The 17,438-nt window shown below is 37.0% G+C and overlaps 1 protein-coding gene across 1 annotated transcript in view; it reads right to left on the reverse strand.

The window, feature by feature from the left end:
• Positions 1 to 17,438, reverse strand: part of LOC134660506 (uncharacterized) — a 40,119-nt gene that overhangs the window by 2,052 nt on the left and 20,629 nt on the right. Inside the window, 11 exon segments of the mRNA XM_063516278.1 lie at positions 285 to 555; positions 1,639 to 1,743; positions 2,315 to 2,445; positions 3,136 to 3,249; positions 3,560 to 3,605; positions 4,707 to 4,857; positions 5,606 to 6,095; positions 6,473 to 6,632; positions 6,703 to 6,895; positions 15,603 to 15,720; positions 16,655 to 16,790. Coding sequence (XP_063372348.1) covers positions 285 to 555; positions 1,639 to 1,743; positions 2,315 to 2,445; positions 3,136 to 3,249; positions 3,560 to 3,605; positions 4,707 to 4,857; positions 5,606 to 6,095; positions 6,473 to 6,632; positions 6,703 to 6,895; positions 15,603 to 15,720; positions 16,655 to 16,790 — 1,915 coding nt within the window.

Consider the following 17,438-nt stretch of genomic DNA (forward strand, 5'->3'; position numbering starts at 1 on the left):
TATGTATTTAAGTATTTTTCTATATCTATCTATAATATCGACCAAATAAAGACTTATTGAGCTTTCTGTGGGGCTACGTCGATCTGTGTAACATTGTTCCATAAAATTAGTGTAAAAAAACTTCGACACGATTAAGTACTGTCCAGGGAAATATTTTGTACCGTTCTTCTGCCTACTCATTTATAATTTCCCATACCTAACGGGACACCTAGTAGGTTAGAACGCTTCCAGAACGCGACACTGGCGAAAAAAAAAATCTACATGACACGTAATATTTTTTTTACCAGAAAGCTGCTCCAAATTCTCCTCCGAGCTCCGCATCGAAGCTGACAAAGCTTCATTCGCCTCTCTCTTCCTCACACGTTTCCCTATCTGCCTTCTCACTCTCCCAGTCAAGTTATCCGTCTGGTTCAACTTATTAGGGTCCAGCAAAGTGTTTTCAGCCATTATTTCGTCGGGTATCTTCTTGAAGCGTTGGATTGAATCGTTGTCTTGCTTTAGGGGTTCTGTGGCATTTTTTTCTGGTATCACTGGGATGTTTGGGAGTTTATTATCCTGAAAAATTAAATATATAAATGGATAAAAAATTAAAATAATGATGTCGGAAGATGACGACAGTCATCGAAAAACTGTTAGCTATATTTGGTAAAATAAGTAATCACTTCTATAAAGAAACAAATAATTCAAAATGGTTTCAAAAGTAAATTCATTTAAGACAGAAGATCTTATAAAATGTGACGTCATCCATGAAAAGGGACCTTATTGTCGATGGAGCTTACGCCATTATTAGCGATGCTCCGATATAAATACAATGCCGCGCAACGTTGTGCGGCGTAAGCGCCATCGACAATAAGGTCCCTTTTCATAGATAATGCCCCAAATGTAGGTAGCTACCTAGCCCTCCAGAAGGTGCAAGCATTTAGACAGGCCACTTGCCCAGAACCAGACTGAATCTTCTGAATCTGAATGATCTTGTTTTGTATAAATAAAGTTTTTAGTTTTAAACTAGTTTTTAAGACAGTGCTACGCCCTTGCAGGGCGACTATGACCAAATTATGTAACACCTTTTATAACTATGCGCATGGTTATAAAAAGTGTTACATAATAATTAGGTACATGGTCGCCCATGGTTTTCGCATGAAATAAATGAAATGAAATGAATTAATTGACAATATTAGTGTAGAAGCCGAGTAGGATTATAATACAAAATTCTTTGTGCTTAAAGTTCATTGTGCGTTTTTTTTTGTTGTCCCAAACACTTTTTTTTCAAATTTGGGATTTTTTATGTTATTTCTACTCAGAATCACGAGCTCTTTCTATCCTAATAGGAGAAAAAAAGTGTCCTAAGGTTTTTTTTCCATTCCGTCACCATTTTTCATAGACTTTGTATGGCGGTCGCGTAATGGAAAGATCGAAAAATGTATGGAAATTTTGGGACACTTTTTTCTCCTATTAGGATAGAAAGAGCTCGTGATTCTGAGTAGAAATAACATAAAAAAAACCCAAATTTGAAAAAAAAAGTGTTTGGGACCAAAAAAAAAACGCCCTCTTACTTTAAAATAATGAGCATGTTTTTGCCTAAAAATAATGTTGAAGGAACCGTAGGCGGGTGTCAACAAGATGTATCTATTTTCGTACCTTTACTGGAGGTTCCGGGGGTCTGAAGGTATCATTCAGCTCCGGTTTGCGTTCCAAAGGTTCCTGGTTCTCGAAGGCTTGAGGGGGTTCCAGGTTGCATGGTGACTGGTCAAAACATTTGTTATTAGCATTATTAATTTATTTATTAAATAATCAGAGGACTTATTTCGCAATTCGTGTTTCTTACCATTATAGTTTTTATCCACCTTGAAATATATTCCCAATCCTTTTGCAGCATTAACAAATAAGTTTTATTAATATTTACAATTTTAGAACAAGTTTAAATTTTACCACTCCAATACATTTTTTACAGGTAATCATTTTCTCTAGTCACAAACAAAATTTTATTTGTTTTGTCTTTTTAAATTTATAATTTTTATTTTTATTTGTAATCTTAATTAATTCTAACAAAATTAATTAAGTGAATAAGGTGTTCACAATTACTTTCTTAATAATTAAACATGATTACACCCTGGCGGGTGCTGCAAGACACGGGAAAGAGCAGCATCCGCTCGAGTACCCGTTACATTTCATTACAGTGTGAAAAAGGCCTCTAGGTATCGGCTTCGGGTCTGTGAACGTTTATCAAATATCTGGAACACCGCTGTTCTATGATGGGTAAAGATATAAAATTTGATCATTATGAACACATGTAAATATTAAAACAGAATTTTACCTGGCATTCAGCGTACAGATCGTTTTCTGAGTTAGCCGAAAAGCTGCAAGCACTTGCGAGTTTTCCAACGAGATCTGCTGTTGCTGTTATAGAGATCGCGCGTTCCAGCGGCGAGTGTGTGGCGTCCATGTCTAGGAGAAAAACATATTATGACAAACGATTTTAGGAGAAACAATATTATATATTTTTTATATACGATTCTGACCGGCTGAAGTCGGGACGTAATATAGAGTCAAAGTAGATAGTTGGTTTCGACTATTAGAACTGTCATTTGAATGTGTTTAGTATTCACGTGCACGACCAGTAAAGGCAGTGTACCCCTCGCTCCGTGAAGAAGAAATTGAAATTGCTCGGAAATTGGATCAAAACACGTCGAGCGCTTTTCGGCTCAATAATAGTTTAGATGCATTCGTTAGATAAGTTAAATCTCCTAAGGCCCAGCCATACAAATGAAAAATCCTGGATATGATTTAAATTTCATCAAACTGAATAAGTACTATAGGTCTTACGAGGGGGTCTCTATTGTTTCCCAAATAGTTTTAAGCCATAATGTATTGTTTGCCCGCTTTTTCTTTAGTCATAATTCATTTGGTTCAGAAACGCGTCACTTTTCAAGATTGCCATAAAACAAACCTAACCTAACCTAATCTATCTATAGGATAACCTAACGAAAATCCTGAAATGTTAACGGTTTCAGTTTTATGATTAATGATAATATGACAAACAATACATTATGACTTAAAACTTTATGGGAAACAACTAGACCCCATAAAGTTGACTAACGCACCGACTAAAAAAACAAAAACATAGTTATTTCTTACTTAGCACGTCCCGGACATAATTTCTTGAGGCGTGGAGGGTAGATGCGATCGTGCGCAGAGATTCTGTGGACGGTGTGGTCGGGAACTCCGGAGTTGTTTTGTGTGGCCCTTTTTCTGTGGACATGTTTTTGGGTAAATATACACACGTATTTGTTGTACAGTCACCATCAGATATATCGAAGCGGCCGAGGTGCTCAAAAATATCTGTACACTGACTCTAATGACAATAGAGGCGAGTTCAGGTATTTTTGAGCGCCTTATCCGCTCGGATATATATGATGGCGGCTGTACTAAACTGGGTGTAATTTGAGGTTTCCAATATTTCATGACTTAAAAAAAATTGCAATATACAACATTTGGATTTAAAACTTGTGTGTGTTTTAAAATTAGAAATATAGATATTAATTAAATATACAAAACAAACCTTTTGCGTTTTTCTTCGAAGGCACATGTTGTGAAAATTTCAAATTCTGTAACAAAAAGTTGATTTAGTGGCATGTAGGTATGTTGTATGTCGTTTTTAAGGCCTGTAGCGAACAAAAATATTTACTAATTTATAAATATATTAAAAAAAACCACTGAAGCGTTGGTTTTTCAAGGCTTGAACTTGCAACCTTTAGGTAAATAAAAGTCAAAATCGAGTCTTCCGCGAAGCGTTGAATTTTTCCTTTAATCTCTTGCAGATTGATTGAGAAAAACAGTTAAAAAGTCTTTATTAGAGATGCTCCGAATAGTGGGTTTGGCCGAATGTCGAATACCGAATATTCGGCCACTCTGTCGGCCGAATACCGAATATTCGGCGACCGAATATTCGGCTTGAGATGCGAACATTGTGAGTCACCATTATTATGAAAACTGTTCGACAACAAAGCACAACGTTTGCTAAGATATATTTTTTGTAAAACAGAACTAATGAATGTAGTTAGAGTCAATCAAATCAGACCCATGATAAAAATAAAATATTTCATAATCAACAAATGTTTAAAAAAGGGTCTTCCTATTTAACAACTTACCAATAATACTTTTTAAATAGTAAATATACCTAATTTTTGTTTTTTTTTGTAATTTTTCTTTTTAGTTAGGGGCAACAGATATTCGGTATTCGGCCGAATAGTAGGCAACATTCGGCCGAATACAGAATATTCGGCAAAGTGGCCGAATACCGAATAGTTGCCGAATATTCGTGGCATCTCTAGTCTTTATTAAATGTAAAGTGCGACCTAAAATAGTAGAAATGAAATAAACTGGAACTAAAAAAAAACCATACTAAATTGTTGCCATGTTTAAGCAATTTACGTCTAACTAGCGACCCGCCCCGGCTTCGCACGGGTTTACAAATTATACATAAACCTTCCTCTTGAATAACTCTATCTATTAAAAAAATCCGCTGCGTAGTTTTAAAGATATAAGCATACATAGGTACAGACAGACAGCGTGAAGCGACTTTGTTTTATACTATGTAGTGATGTGACAGTTACGTAGGAAGTGGCGCCCTCAATAATTTACTACAATTTCTTGTCGTATAGTCGTATAGTCTTGTGTATAGTCATACACACGCATGAGATTCTTACCTGTATCTGATTCAAGTCTGGAGGCGTGGCTCTGTAGGGTGTGTTTTCTTTTCTGTAGTTGTAGTACGTGTATTTTTCGTGCTGTCTGTTCTCCTTTATGTTTAGCAACTCTTGATGTTCCCGGAAATATAGGGCCGACATTACCACCAAACTAAAACAATAAGATTTATAAACAAAAACAATAAAAACAACAACAAACTTTGTCAGTCAAAGTAAAAAAAAAATTTGAACAAAAAAAAACACTCATTGTCAGTCAAAGCACAGAATACCTAAATAATAGTACTAGGTACAGAAGATTTACTCTTTCAAAACGCGCCTATTACGACAGATATAACCGCTAGGTGGCGCAAGCGCGAGCAGGCGCAATTACTGGTCAGGCTTTAACTACTAATCAAATTTGCAGCATAAATACAAGTATAGTTTGTCAAAGGACTGTCTCATTTCAAACATAGACGGAGAGAATCATACTATCTGTGTCTTACACTAGTACTAGCACCCAAAAGAAAAGGATGAGTATAGTTTCCTGGTTCTTACTGACTAGGGCAGCCATTCTCAAAGTGTGTTCCGCGGAACCCTGGGGTTCCGCGACACCCCTGCAGGGGTTCCGCAAGAATTTAGAATAATAAAATAAGCATAATTATTATGCTTATTAATAAAAAAATACACTTCTAAAAACTATTGTTTTATTGTAGGGTTCCATCAAGTATTTCGCTTTCCAAAAGGGTTCCGTCAAAAAAAAAAGATTGAGAACCGCTGGACTGACTTACAAATTGGTTTGACCAACTATACCTATACAAATAACAAACTTTTGACATAGGGAATGTTACTTGCGCTAAAAAAGGAATTAATAATTAGACCCCAAGCATTCATTATATTATGAACTAATTAGTATAACTTACCAAACAGCCATAATGAAAATCAAAATAGTGATCACGATCTGCAAAAACTTATTAGAAATCAATTCGCTGCTGGCATCACTGTATTCCTTCTTACAACAAAACGCCAGCTTGGTGTTGCCAGGCGCAAAATCCTCCTTCAACCACAGACACGTATCTTTTTTTTTCGACATCGTACTGTCATCTGAGATTTTCTGAATGTCAGATTCCAAAGTGCCGACGTAAGGCGGGAATTTACATTCGTGTTTTTCTTCTTTATGATATCTGACACAGGTTTTGTTGTAGTTGTAGAATTTGCCGTATTTCGAGTAGTTCCGTGGGTCGTGGCAGGTCTTGCATTGTTTTCTCGTGTATTTGGGGGAGTTGTGGCTGAGTTTGTGGCAACACTCGTGTCGTCGGATGTTGCGCGCTATGTCTCGTATCTGGTCTATGGATATGTTGCCGTCGCTGTAGAAGGATTTTGATGAGGAGGATATGGCTGAAAAGTGGGAGTCTGAAACAACAATGGCAATTTTTTGGCTGTTTTCTTAAACTACCCTATTTAACTTTTAACCTATGTACCTATTTTAAAATTATAATAAATATATATTTGAAATTCTCAAAAAGAGCTCTTTCATTTGATCGATATGAAAAACTTTATTCTTTAACTTTCTCATTTACCCCAAAAGTGGCCGCTATGTTCAAAATTCATTTGTTTACGTTACATGTCCATCATTGGGTCACTAATTTACCTATGTGTACCAAATTTTAACTTAATTGGTCCACTATTTTCCGAGAAAATAGGCTGTGTCAGACGCACGAGTGATCCTACAAGGGTTCCGTTTTCTCCTTTTGAGGTACGGAACCCTAAAAACCAAAATCTGCACTTACCACTACTTATGTTAGATCTGGCGCTGTCTCTCCTCTGAAGAATGTTGATTTTGCACAATTTCCTGTTGATCTTCTCCAGGTGATCGATACGGGACTCCAGGTTTCCAGTCACTCTGCACAACTCCTTCACTGCTCCAAGGTTCTCCATGAAGATACGGTCCTGAAATTAATGTTAATATTAGCACAGAAAAATAATAGTAGTACCTACTTCGATTTGCCAAAAATATTACCTTATTGACAACCAAAAACTTGTGTATAGTATCTCCATTTGGCAGCGTGACGTCCCCTGCCTCCTTCACCGCTTCTGGTATGACTTGCCGCACCTCCTGCGCAATGACCCCCGTGTCGGCCTGCGGGGCGGGGGACGTCGGGTCGAACCCGAGCAGGCCCGAGTGCTCGGCGAAGGAGGGGTCGTAGTTGAATCTGGAAGGGTCAGATTAGGGTTGTAAAAAAACGGTTTTTTTCTGACTTGAAAAAAAAAAACATGGAAAAAAAACCGTGGTAAAAAACCGTTTTTTTTCTGGAGTACGTTTTTTTTTCAAAAGTATGAAAACTCAAAATTTGCAAGGCAGTTAATACTTTTACACGGTTGTTTTACTTGTTTTAGACTTTATGTTAACCATTAAACCAATTTAATTTAACAACTTTGATTAATAACAACATAAATGAAATCTGTAGGGGTGGTTATCGCAATTTACTGTTGGCAACACCAACGCCTCTCGTCGCCGCGTCGGGGAATTCAGGGATTCCGGATACTGTACTGACATACTTACTTGAATGTACTTAGTTTTAAGTTACTTATATAAATAAATCACGATAAACCGTTATTGTGGTATATTCTTGTTCATCTGAAAAAAAACCTAATTTAGAAAAAAAACCATGGTGCCAGGTTTTTTTTCATGTTTTTTTTTCATAAATTTGAAAAACAAACATTTGTTTTTTTTTCTATCCCTAGGTCAGATCATTTCAGAAGGTTCCAAGGATATTACCTATGTAAAGTCGAAAAATTCTGTGTTTTATCACGCATAATTGGAAATTAAACGAACTTACCTGTAAGTGAAGTTCATTTCAATTATATTAGCTGCACAAACTTCGAAATGATAATATAACTTGTAGTAGGCGCATCATGCCGCCTTCGGCCATGCTATTTAGAGAGAGAAAGTTTTTCTCAAATTCAGACTTCCGAACGCACGTCACGCAACCCACGCGTGACGCTTCTGTCAAACGTCATTTAGTTTAGAGTAACAAGCCAAGTCAAAACACTTTCACTGCCAGAGACCCGCTAGGCGGGTTCTCTTTTCTTAGGCGCTTGGCGCTACAAAGCGGAAAAACACATATTATCAGCTTCGCTCGTAGCTCGCACTGGCAGTGAATATGCCAACAGATATAACAGCTTGGCCAACTCGGCAAAGCCAAAATTGTCTAAAACTTTGACAGGGATTTTTCACTATTAGAATCCCTGGTTGTCGCAGGATAACGCGGGTACTGGGCGGGAGGGATTATCATTTCGAAGTTTGTGCAGCTAATATAATTGAAATGAACTTCACTTACAGGTAAGTTCGTTTAATTTCCAATTATTATTACGCTGCACAAACTTCTTCAATGATAATATAACTTGTAGATGTTTAGAGATAAGTATTCAAAGTTTGATTTGGCTTTGTATGGGAACAATGAAAGCAATGATTTTTGATTTCATTTTAAAATACCTACCGTTTTAGTTCGGTATGAGTAACTGTCTATTTCCAATATGAATATAATTTTAATTCTTACACATTATTTAGAGATCTAGTGAGATCATCATTTCATCAAACTGCTTATCATATGATACCTAGTTGAAACAAATAATACATTGTTCCTTATTAAAGGGTATTTTATTAGTACCACTTAGTACCAAATAAAAAACTTAATTATGAAGTATAGGACTATCAAAAAATCTAAAGATGGCATAAAATGAAAGTTTTAGAGAATTCAATAGCTATAAGCAACTCTTAACTGTCTCTTAACAGTGTGTTGCTGCTTTTAGCAACCCTTATTCTCTTATTAACTAGATAGAAGAAAGAATAACTAAGGATCTAACAAGATCATTGGATGAAACTATGGCCCTATTATTATGAAATTGGGCAAAATCGTCAGAAGTCTTACTCCAACGTAATGTTTTTCTTCCATCAATATGACACCAACGCATAACAGGTTGAATGTTTGTTGAAAAATAGAAATATCAATACCACTTAAAGTATCTTTAAGAGTCGACTTAATTCATCTACGAATCGTTTGGGAAGTGATGAGGTATTTTTCCGGCAATAAATAATAACTAATGAATAACATTCTTCGTTCTTATATATCAGTAACATACAGCTAGGTAATGTTTTGGCCTGAGAACAAACCTCATTCAATATCAAATTAAGTAGTTTTTTTTTTTTTTTCTACAAAATGTTAAAGATAGCAACATTTCTCAAATTTAAAATCAAGGATAGGGTTTTAGCGCGCTGTGTGCAATCACCATAGCCAGAATAATAAGTAATTTTTTACTATTTCTTAATCTTGTAATGAAAGATTTTTATTAGATGGTGAAATTATTGATAAATAATTAAATACTGATTTAGATTAGGTACAAGCTCACACTTAAGGTTGAGGTGGGTGTAGTCAAAAAACGTTTTTCATAAAGCGTTCCACCTTATCATTTGAGGAGAGCCTATGCCGCAATACAGGCATAAGAGCAATTTATAAAAAAAAAATATTTCTATACATAGCTTCCTCATTACATAATTCTATTAAATAGCAAGCACTTCTCGAACAGCTGCTATGAAATAATTAATGTAAGTATGCTTAATTGTTCCACAAAAACATACACCAGTGTTGACGGTGTTGGGCGCAAGGGACTCCACCGTACTGTTGGTCGCGCCAATCGGAAGTTCCTCCTCTCTCCTCCGCTCCTTCAGTGATGGCTGAAGACACTTCCCGGTTAACACAGGGGTAACCAGGATAAGACGATGTTGAATCTTGTTAACCCGGTGTGAAACCGGTTAATGGAATAAGTTTTTATAATTGAGAAGCTAGGGCTCAAATCCATATAATTATATGTATGTAACATATAAATATTTTGTAAAACTGAGTAGGTACAATGACCGTGCCTTCTGCTTTTCCTAGAACTTTAATACCTTGAATTTCATTTCAAATGGAAGGAAAGCACAGATAAAATGTTTTTTATAACCATGAAAATGTGAAAGCATCTATGTAGAAAAACATCTGGGTTAATTAATTACTTCACTAGGGTAAGTATATGTATAGCGTTCACATATTTCATCTGCACGACTATTAATAACTCGATCAGAGGAGTTCCAGAATGTTGCAACACATTTCAAAATATTCATTGTTTAATTTATATTAAATCTCCGAGATCTTGATACTCGAGGTAAGCCAGTGCTGTCAAACTGGTTTAACTTGACAGACAATCAGACGTACTCATTTGAGTAACCACTGTTGAATTGAAACTCGTATGACAATCTCAGATTGATTTCTAATACCTATAGGATTCTCACTTGCATATTTGGCAGGTTTTTATCAGCAAAATCGAATAGTTTATCATCTCTCACTCATCTTATGCTAAATGATCCTAGACATAAACATACTGTATTTCATTTCACCTAGTCGGTTTTTAATTAGTTGAGATAGCTGTATTATCTTCTTTCAGTAGTATCTCACACTGATAAATCTGAAAGGAATGTCTTTGAACATAAAGACGATCGACAATCGACATATTACTGAAGAGATAAGTTGACAATGACAACCCATGGATTTGACAGTGACAGCGACGTTCCGTTCGCGCTCCGATTATTCTGAAGCAATTCTTAGAGCTGCGTCAAACTTGGCAATTTTTCTCTTCTTGCATTCTTCAAATTCAAATGCGTAATATTTAGCCATCAATTTATATTACACTAGGTGATATTTATTGGCATTATATTTCTTTAAAATATATTAAATTCAGTATTTAGCTCTTTAAACATACATGTGTATGCCATATTCATTTAGCCAAACTTATAGCTATACAAACAACCCATTTATATGAACAAAGTTATAAACTTATAAAAATGTAACCAGTTTATAAAATATTGGGTAAATAAATAATCTAGATATTAGCCAGCTTTCTGAGGTATTTAGGTGCTAGTTCCATTTGATTATGACTCCATATATCTTGTATAGGTACATACATAGTATAAGAAACATTTATTGTAAGGAGTTTCAACAATGGATATAGTGTGACCTCTAGACCTTATACACTTCATGAAAGGTCCGATACATATAGCTAGAGAGATATCTATATATAATCACATAATAGTCTAATGACAGGAATTAAAATTGAAATTTCATATTTCCATATGAAACACAGATGTTTCCCAAATTCAAGAATCAGGTAAAAACAACTTGGAGCTAGTGCCATGTAACAATTTGTGTTATTAGTTTTATGGCAGTTCCAATTTCTTGTTGTATTAAAACTGCTTAGATGCAATAATTTTACTTGTCTTAGCAATATATCTGTATTTATTTCCCATAGGGTTTTGTACAGAAAATATTTTAACGAAATATTGAGCTGTATGAAATGTAGGTACCTACATTAAGAACATCATAGGCATATATTATTTTGTACACACAGCATATATCAAAGTCACATATTTTTCCAGTACTTGACTGTTAATTTTACAGAAATATCCATTTTTCGGAATACCTGTAAATACTGGCACAGATAAGATAGGAGCTTTGTATGAGATGTCCTGGACAGAATCCTTGCAAGTATGATGACATTGCTATGAAAAAAGGTATATAATTTAATTAAACCAGGGCTTTTATAAAAAATTGTTCTAAGTGAACACAGGCTGTTGTGTTGGTGCTGTCGCTGGGACTAGGTGCGACCTTGTGCCTGCAGAGAGGATAGTGTTGCTCCGCTTCCTTATTGCTGCCTTTATCCAGGCCGTGCTGTCGCTGGGACTAGGAGCGACCTTGTGCCTGCAGAGAGGATAGTGTTGCTCCGCTTCCTTATTGCTGCTTTTGACCAGGCTATTTTGTATGTTGCTAGTAAGTAGTAAATACCTTATTGTATGAAACAAAGATAAGTAACATCAAAAACATACATTGTAAAAATATGATTGGTAGTTGAGCCCTGTAAGATTAAATTTCTTAGGACTTACAATAATTTATAAGTCATTAGTTATTCTTGCTAGCACACCTTATCACATACATCACTTGTCAACAGCATGTTTAAAAGATTTTTTAAAACATCTTATGCCATTTATTGGGATTCATTATTGAACAGCTACCTTAGCTAAGATTGTTAATGATGACAATCGCACAAAAATGAGCAGTCACTTATGGTTCTGTTACAGTGCACAATTGTATTGAGAGCTAAATCATCACAGTTAGAGAACAGGTTGATTTTGTTTAATTTCAATACTTAGCCTTGTTCCCTACTGACAAGCATCTCGCCAGCCGCAGCGTAATTCTCTGGGTTCACCTCGGAGCACCAATAATTATTTACAGCGCGGAGTATTTTGTAATGTCCTTAATTATATATCTGCGAACAAACAACAGCAAAGTCCTAGAAGGGTTAATCCCATAATATTCGAATTTCAGGTGCCTTTATCCACAAGGTCAAGATTTGCTCGCTCGCTTAGTACTTCGCTTGCTTGAATTAGAATAAGTACCTACTTAAATTCAGCTACTTGAAAATGAGTATATATCAAGAGACGGCCTAGTATTGGCATACCACATGATTAACTCATTTGGTTAAGAGCTGTGTCTAGAGTGTAACACGCCACAAAACCCAGTAGGTAAGTTTATCTAACAAGACTTGTAGGTGGCTTATGGTCCACTACCTATTTGCAGGTAGGACATGAGCAATGTCTAAGTGCTGTTGGCAAGGAATATGTGACAATATCCCATGGCTACTGGCAGTGAACGCACCTAGTGTAGTACGCCAAGGTTGCCAAGTGCGAATATCAAACAGAGATGTCTAAATTAACACTCCAAAATGATTAGCACAGCCATTTTATGCATTTAGAAACAGATACGCCTAGAATAGCGTTCCAGAATGCATGTGTACAGCACAACCACCAAGTACACTCAGCAACCAGAGTTGGCTAGTTATAAGACTCCAAAACCACATCACCAACACTAAATAGAAATAACAAATTAGCATTTGGTACTACCACTCTATTACTTACCATTTATGTTCCTTTTTGGAATGTTACATGTTTTAAAAAAGTAACTATTCGAATGCTGGCATTCGATGCTAATTCAGAGAGCGAGGCTTACTGTGGATACCGAGCGAGATCTAGTTCTCGACGCCGCTGGCGGAGATAGGAATCTTGATGATATAGAATTACAGACCTAGAATAGGCCCAAGATCGTGATCTCGATATGTACCGCGTCCGCGCATAGCGGCCCATGGCGACGAGAGGTCGCATTCAGCCTTGATCGCGTACGTTCTTGTATCTTCTTCTCCAATCTTCTTATTCTTCCAATTTACAATTGGGTCACTTTTTATCCTATTTTCCACGTATTTTAAGGAATTTCTTGTCCTTTTATAAACAAAAAGACTTTTTATTTTAGGACACGTAATGGCCGTCGGCTGCATGAAAACGACAATGACGTTTGACAGAAGCGTCACGCGTGGGTTGCGTGACGTGCGTTCGGAAGTCTGAATTTGAGAAAAACTTTCTCTCTCTAAATAGCATGGCCGAAGGCGGCATGATGCGCCTACTACAAGTTATATTATCATTGAAGAAGTTTGTGCAGCGTAATAATAATGGAGGATTTTGCCTTCAAAAGCATCATAACAAGATTATAACAATGTAAGATATGAGATTTCTACAGCATCTAATTTCCCTCCTTGTTTACAAGGCTCACTAATTGTAGGTTACTGAGCACCTTTTCGTAAAGACATTACTTACATTAAGAAAAGCAGGCCCCTATTTCACCACGCCGACATTTGTCAGTGACATATGTCGAGTGACAATTGTCAAGTGACAGGTGACAAGTGACAACTTCGTAAACTGTTTTTGTACAGTAAAGTGCTTATAAACATGACAGGCATTTAGTTACAATTGTCCATCTTTCATTTAATGACAATGATTTGGTGAAACAAGAGTACTTTTTATAAGTCGACATATTTGTCGATTTGTCGGTAATTCTTGACATGAGATCGGAGCTGTGTCAGGCTTGGGTGACAATTGTAGTGTTTTCGTTATTAGCAAACCCCGTTATCATTGTTGCAGTTCATTGAAAATAAACGTTGGCAAAACTGTGTACCCTAAATTCGCCTTTAAGGTACAAATAAAAATCGCTTTAAATCGCTTTTAAATTCTTCTTAACTAGCATTAAATCATAATTCTATTATAAATTGTAATTGTTGCCTAAGAAGGCGATTAGAAATTCAACATTTAGGACTTGGAATAATACTCAGTAGGTATAGTTTTCATAATTAAAAAAAAAATATATAATGCGAAGTTGGGGACCGGTAGCGAAATTAGGTATGTTTAGGTAGGTATTGTTTTTTTAATAATTTACTTGGGCGAAGTTGGGCATTAACAGTAAAGTTAGGGTTTTGGTTAGTTAGAAAATGAATCTCCGCGAAAGCAGTAGTGGTGATATTCTTATACAAGGGAATATATGAAGTACGAATAGATTCCTACTTTGACGTCACTGACTTTGCATTTGCAGAAAAAAATACTTAAAACAAACAAAAAAATAATGCTTTGACGCCTTGTCAACAAATAATGTAGGTATACGCTGCATTAGATGGGGTCGGGACATAGATGGGATCTCAATCAATATCATGTTAGTGATGACAACACGGCACATCGAAAGCAATTAACGATCTCTTGTGAAGAATTGACAAATATGTCGGCTAGTATACATTACCCTTGTTTCACAAAATAATTGTCATTGAATTTAAGATGGACAATTGTACCAAACTACCTGTCATGTTTATATGAAGTTCTATACAAAACAATTTACGAAATTGTCATCTGTCACCTGTCACTTGACAATTGTCACTCGACATATGTCACTGACAAATGTCGGCGTGGTGAAACAAAGGTCTGTCATTTTTTTGACACTTGTCGTACCTGTCAGCTTGGTGAAATAGGGGCCGGTCATATTTGCTTCAGCCTGCCCAACAGCTAAGGGGGGCCTATTCATAAATTACGTCATTTCAAATTGGGGGGGGGGGGGTCTAGACGTCGGACGATGGTAGCATAACGTAGGAGGTAGGAGGATGATTTTTGGATGATTTTGGGGGGGGGGGGGGGGGGGGGTCAAAAAAACGTCAAAAATCGATGACGTAATTTATGAACAGCCCCTAATTTTGACTCGCTGCTACTATTTGGTGGTCATATAACAGTATATTTCATCAAACTACGTTGTCACAGATTTTAAGAGCTTAATCCGCTTCCAGTATTTTCACTTCCACTTTTCAAGATCTTCAGCAACCTCTTTTGACTTTTAGGGAAGGTACAGAGAGGGCAATAGAGAGTACTCTCTCCAGGCGAGTGTTATGCCTGGGGACTAGGGTTGCCAGATGGTCGGGATTTGGTGGGATTCTCCCGATTTTTAGCATGTGTTCCCGATTCCCGACAAAGTGTAAATTGTCCCGAAACAGCTGCACGTTATAAAACAATAATTTCAAGTTCCGAACTGTCGTCGAGCGAGCGAGCGACCCGTGTCGAGCGCGTCAGCGTTATAAAAACTTATATGGGCAGAGCAACTGACGTAGTACCAATAATGTAAAACATCGTTGTTTTTAATACAATTACTTTAATTTGAATGTTTTCTTTTTCCCGACTTAAGTCTCAAAATCCCGAAAAATTGATATTTTTTCCCGATAATAGCCCCTTTCGATCTGGCAACCCTACTGGGGACCGAAATCCACTGAGAGATAGTCAGAAGGAGTATATATAGTAAGTGACATTTTGAAACTCCGTAAGTGCGATGTAGGTTTCTCATAGAAATAGAATGCGACAATTACAAGTCTCGAAGGTTTCTACCTCACTAACGCCATCTGTTAGAATCATGTGGCAAGTCGTCGACAGTGGCAGCTGGAGGAGATGCCACAGACTGTTCTAGTTAAGACACTTACTTGACAACTCTGATGCTCTGGACATTTTTCAGCTGCTGCGCTGTATCCAGCTCTTCAATGTTGTGCTTTGCTCGAGCATCTGACGGGTGGACAACGTGACCCATCACTTTTAGGTTACCTGCAAGAAAGAAAGAATAACTAAATCTTGTTGGTTTCATACCCAAAGGGTAAAAAGTGGACCCTATTACTAAGACTCCGCTGTCCGTCTGTCCGTTTTTCTGTCACCAGGCTATACCTCATGAACCGTGATAGCTAGACAGTTGATATTTTCACAGATGATGTATTTCTGTTGCTATAGCAACAAATACTAAAAATAAAATAAATATTTAGGAGGGACTCCTATACAACAACCGTGATTATTTTGCCCTTTTTTTGCGTAATGGTACGGAACCCTTCGTGCGCGAGTCCGACTCGCACTTGGCCGGTTTTTTTCGTAGAATACCATTGGATACCACTGCTGAACAAAAGCATTCTGCAAGGATCTCCAATGCAACTGATAATGCGCTATATGGCAATATCGCCCTGAAATCTTGAATAGCTAATCAGTCTTCGCTGTTGTGAGCCTTCCTAAAATACTAAGTTACTCGAATTTGCTATCTTCTAAGAGCACCATACCGTTAAAGTGGACACTATGTTCAATGTTGAAAACGATACATTAAATGTTTTTGATGATGATGACAATAAAACACTTGCCATTGCCACAGGACTCATCAATCCGATCAAAGTTAATCCAGACACGGCTACTAAATTGGATCTCAATTTTAACAATGAAAACGATACACTCAATAATGTGGATAATAATATTGTCTACGGTTACCGCGATAGTTACTGATGAAATAAAACCATTAAAACGAATTATATCTAGTACAGTGAATTTATTCTACATCCCGCGACGTTTCGAACCCTTTACAGCGTTCGTGGTCAACGGGTGACTGAGAAAAAACTACACCGTGCAAAGGGTTCGAAACGTCGGGATGTAGTATAAATTCAATGTACTCGATATAATCCGTATTAATAGTTTTATTTAATGAGGATAATAATTAAATATTTACCATTAATGACACAGGACTCGTCAGGCCGATCCGTGTTGATTCCGACACGACCATTAAAGTGGACACTGTTGTCAGAGACACCCCGTTGCCACCAGTTCTCGGTGCAGTCCGACTCAAACTGCCCTGGGTTTGATGCCTGTGGAAACATTATTTTTGTAAACAGCATTCACATACAAGTTGAGAAAACAAGAGATTTAGGGCTCATTTAGACGGCGTGCGAACTCGTATACGATTTTAGTTAAGTAAGTATACATTGCGGACCATTGAGGTTACATCAATTTAGCCGACCGATCAAACGACGCAATGTAATCAAACTCGCATGCGAGTTCTCGCACCGTCTAAATGAGCCCTTAATTTTGCTTATTTTTCTGCGGTACTATGCAATATGCGTGCCCCAACCTCTGACGGTAATCTTTGGCAATGACAATACATGACTACAGGACATGACTAATGACAGCAACATGAACTGTAAATTGACACAAAGTCCTTACTCCTTGTCTTACTCACTATCATTAAATTGTACAACGGGACTTAATCGCGTATATAAGTTTTAAGATTTACCTCCGACGTTTCAAGGACGGCGTTGTCCCCGTGGTCTCGGAGAAGACTGGCTTAAGTTGACATCAGCATCTTCTTAACTTAAGCCAGTCTTCTCCGAGACCACGGGGACAACGCCGTCCTCGAAACGTCGGAGGTAAATCTTAAAACTTATATACGCGATGAAGTCTCGTTGTACAATTTAATAATGTGTATAAATCGTGAAAGTTTAAATCAGTGTTACTCA

Source organism: Cydia amplana, chromosome 27, assembly GCF_948474715.1.
Source record: "Cydia amplana chromosome 27, ilCydAmpl1.1, whole genome shotgun sequence".
In the NCBI taxonomy this organism is placed as follows: domain Eukaryota; kingdom Metazoa; phylum Arthropoda; class Insecta; order Lepidoptera; family Tortricidae; genus Cydia; species Cydia amplana.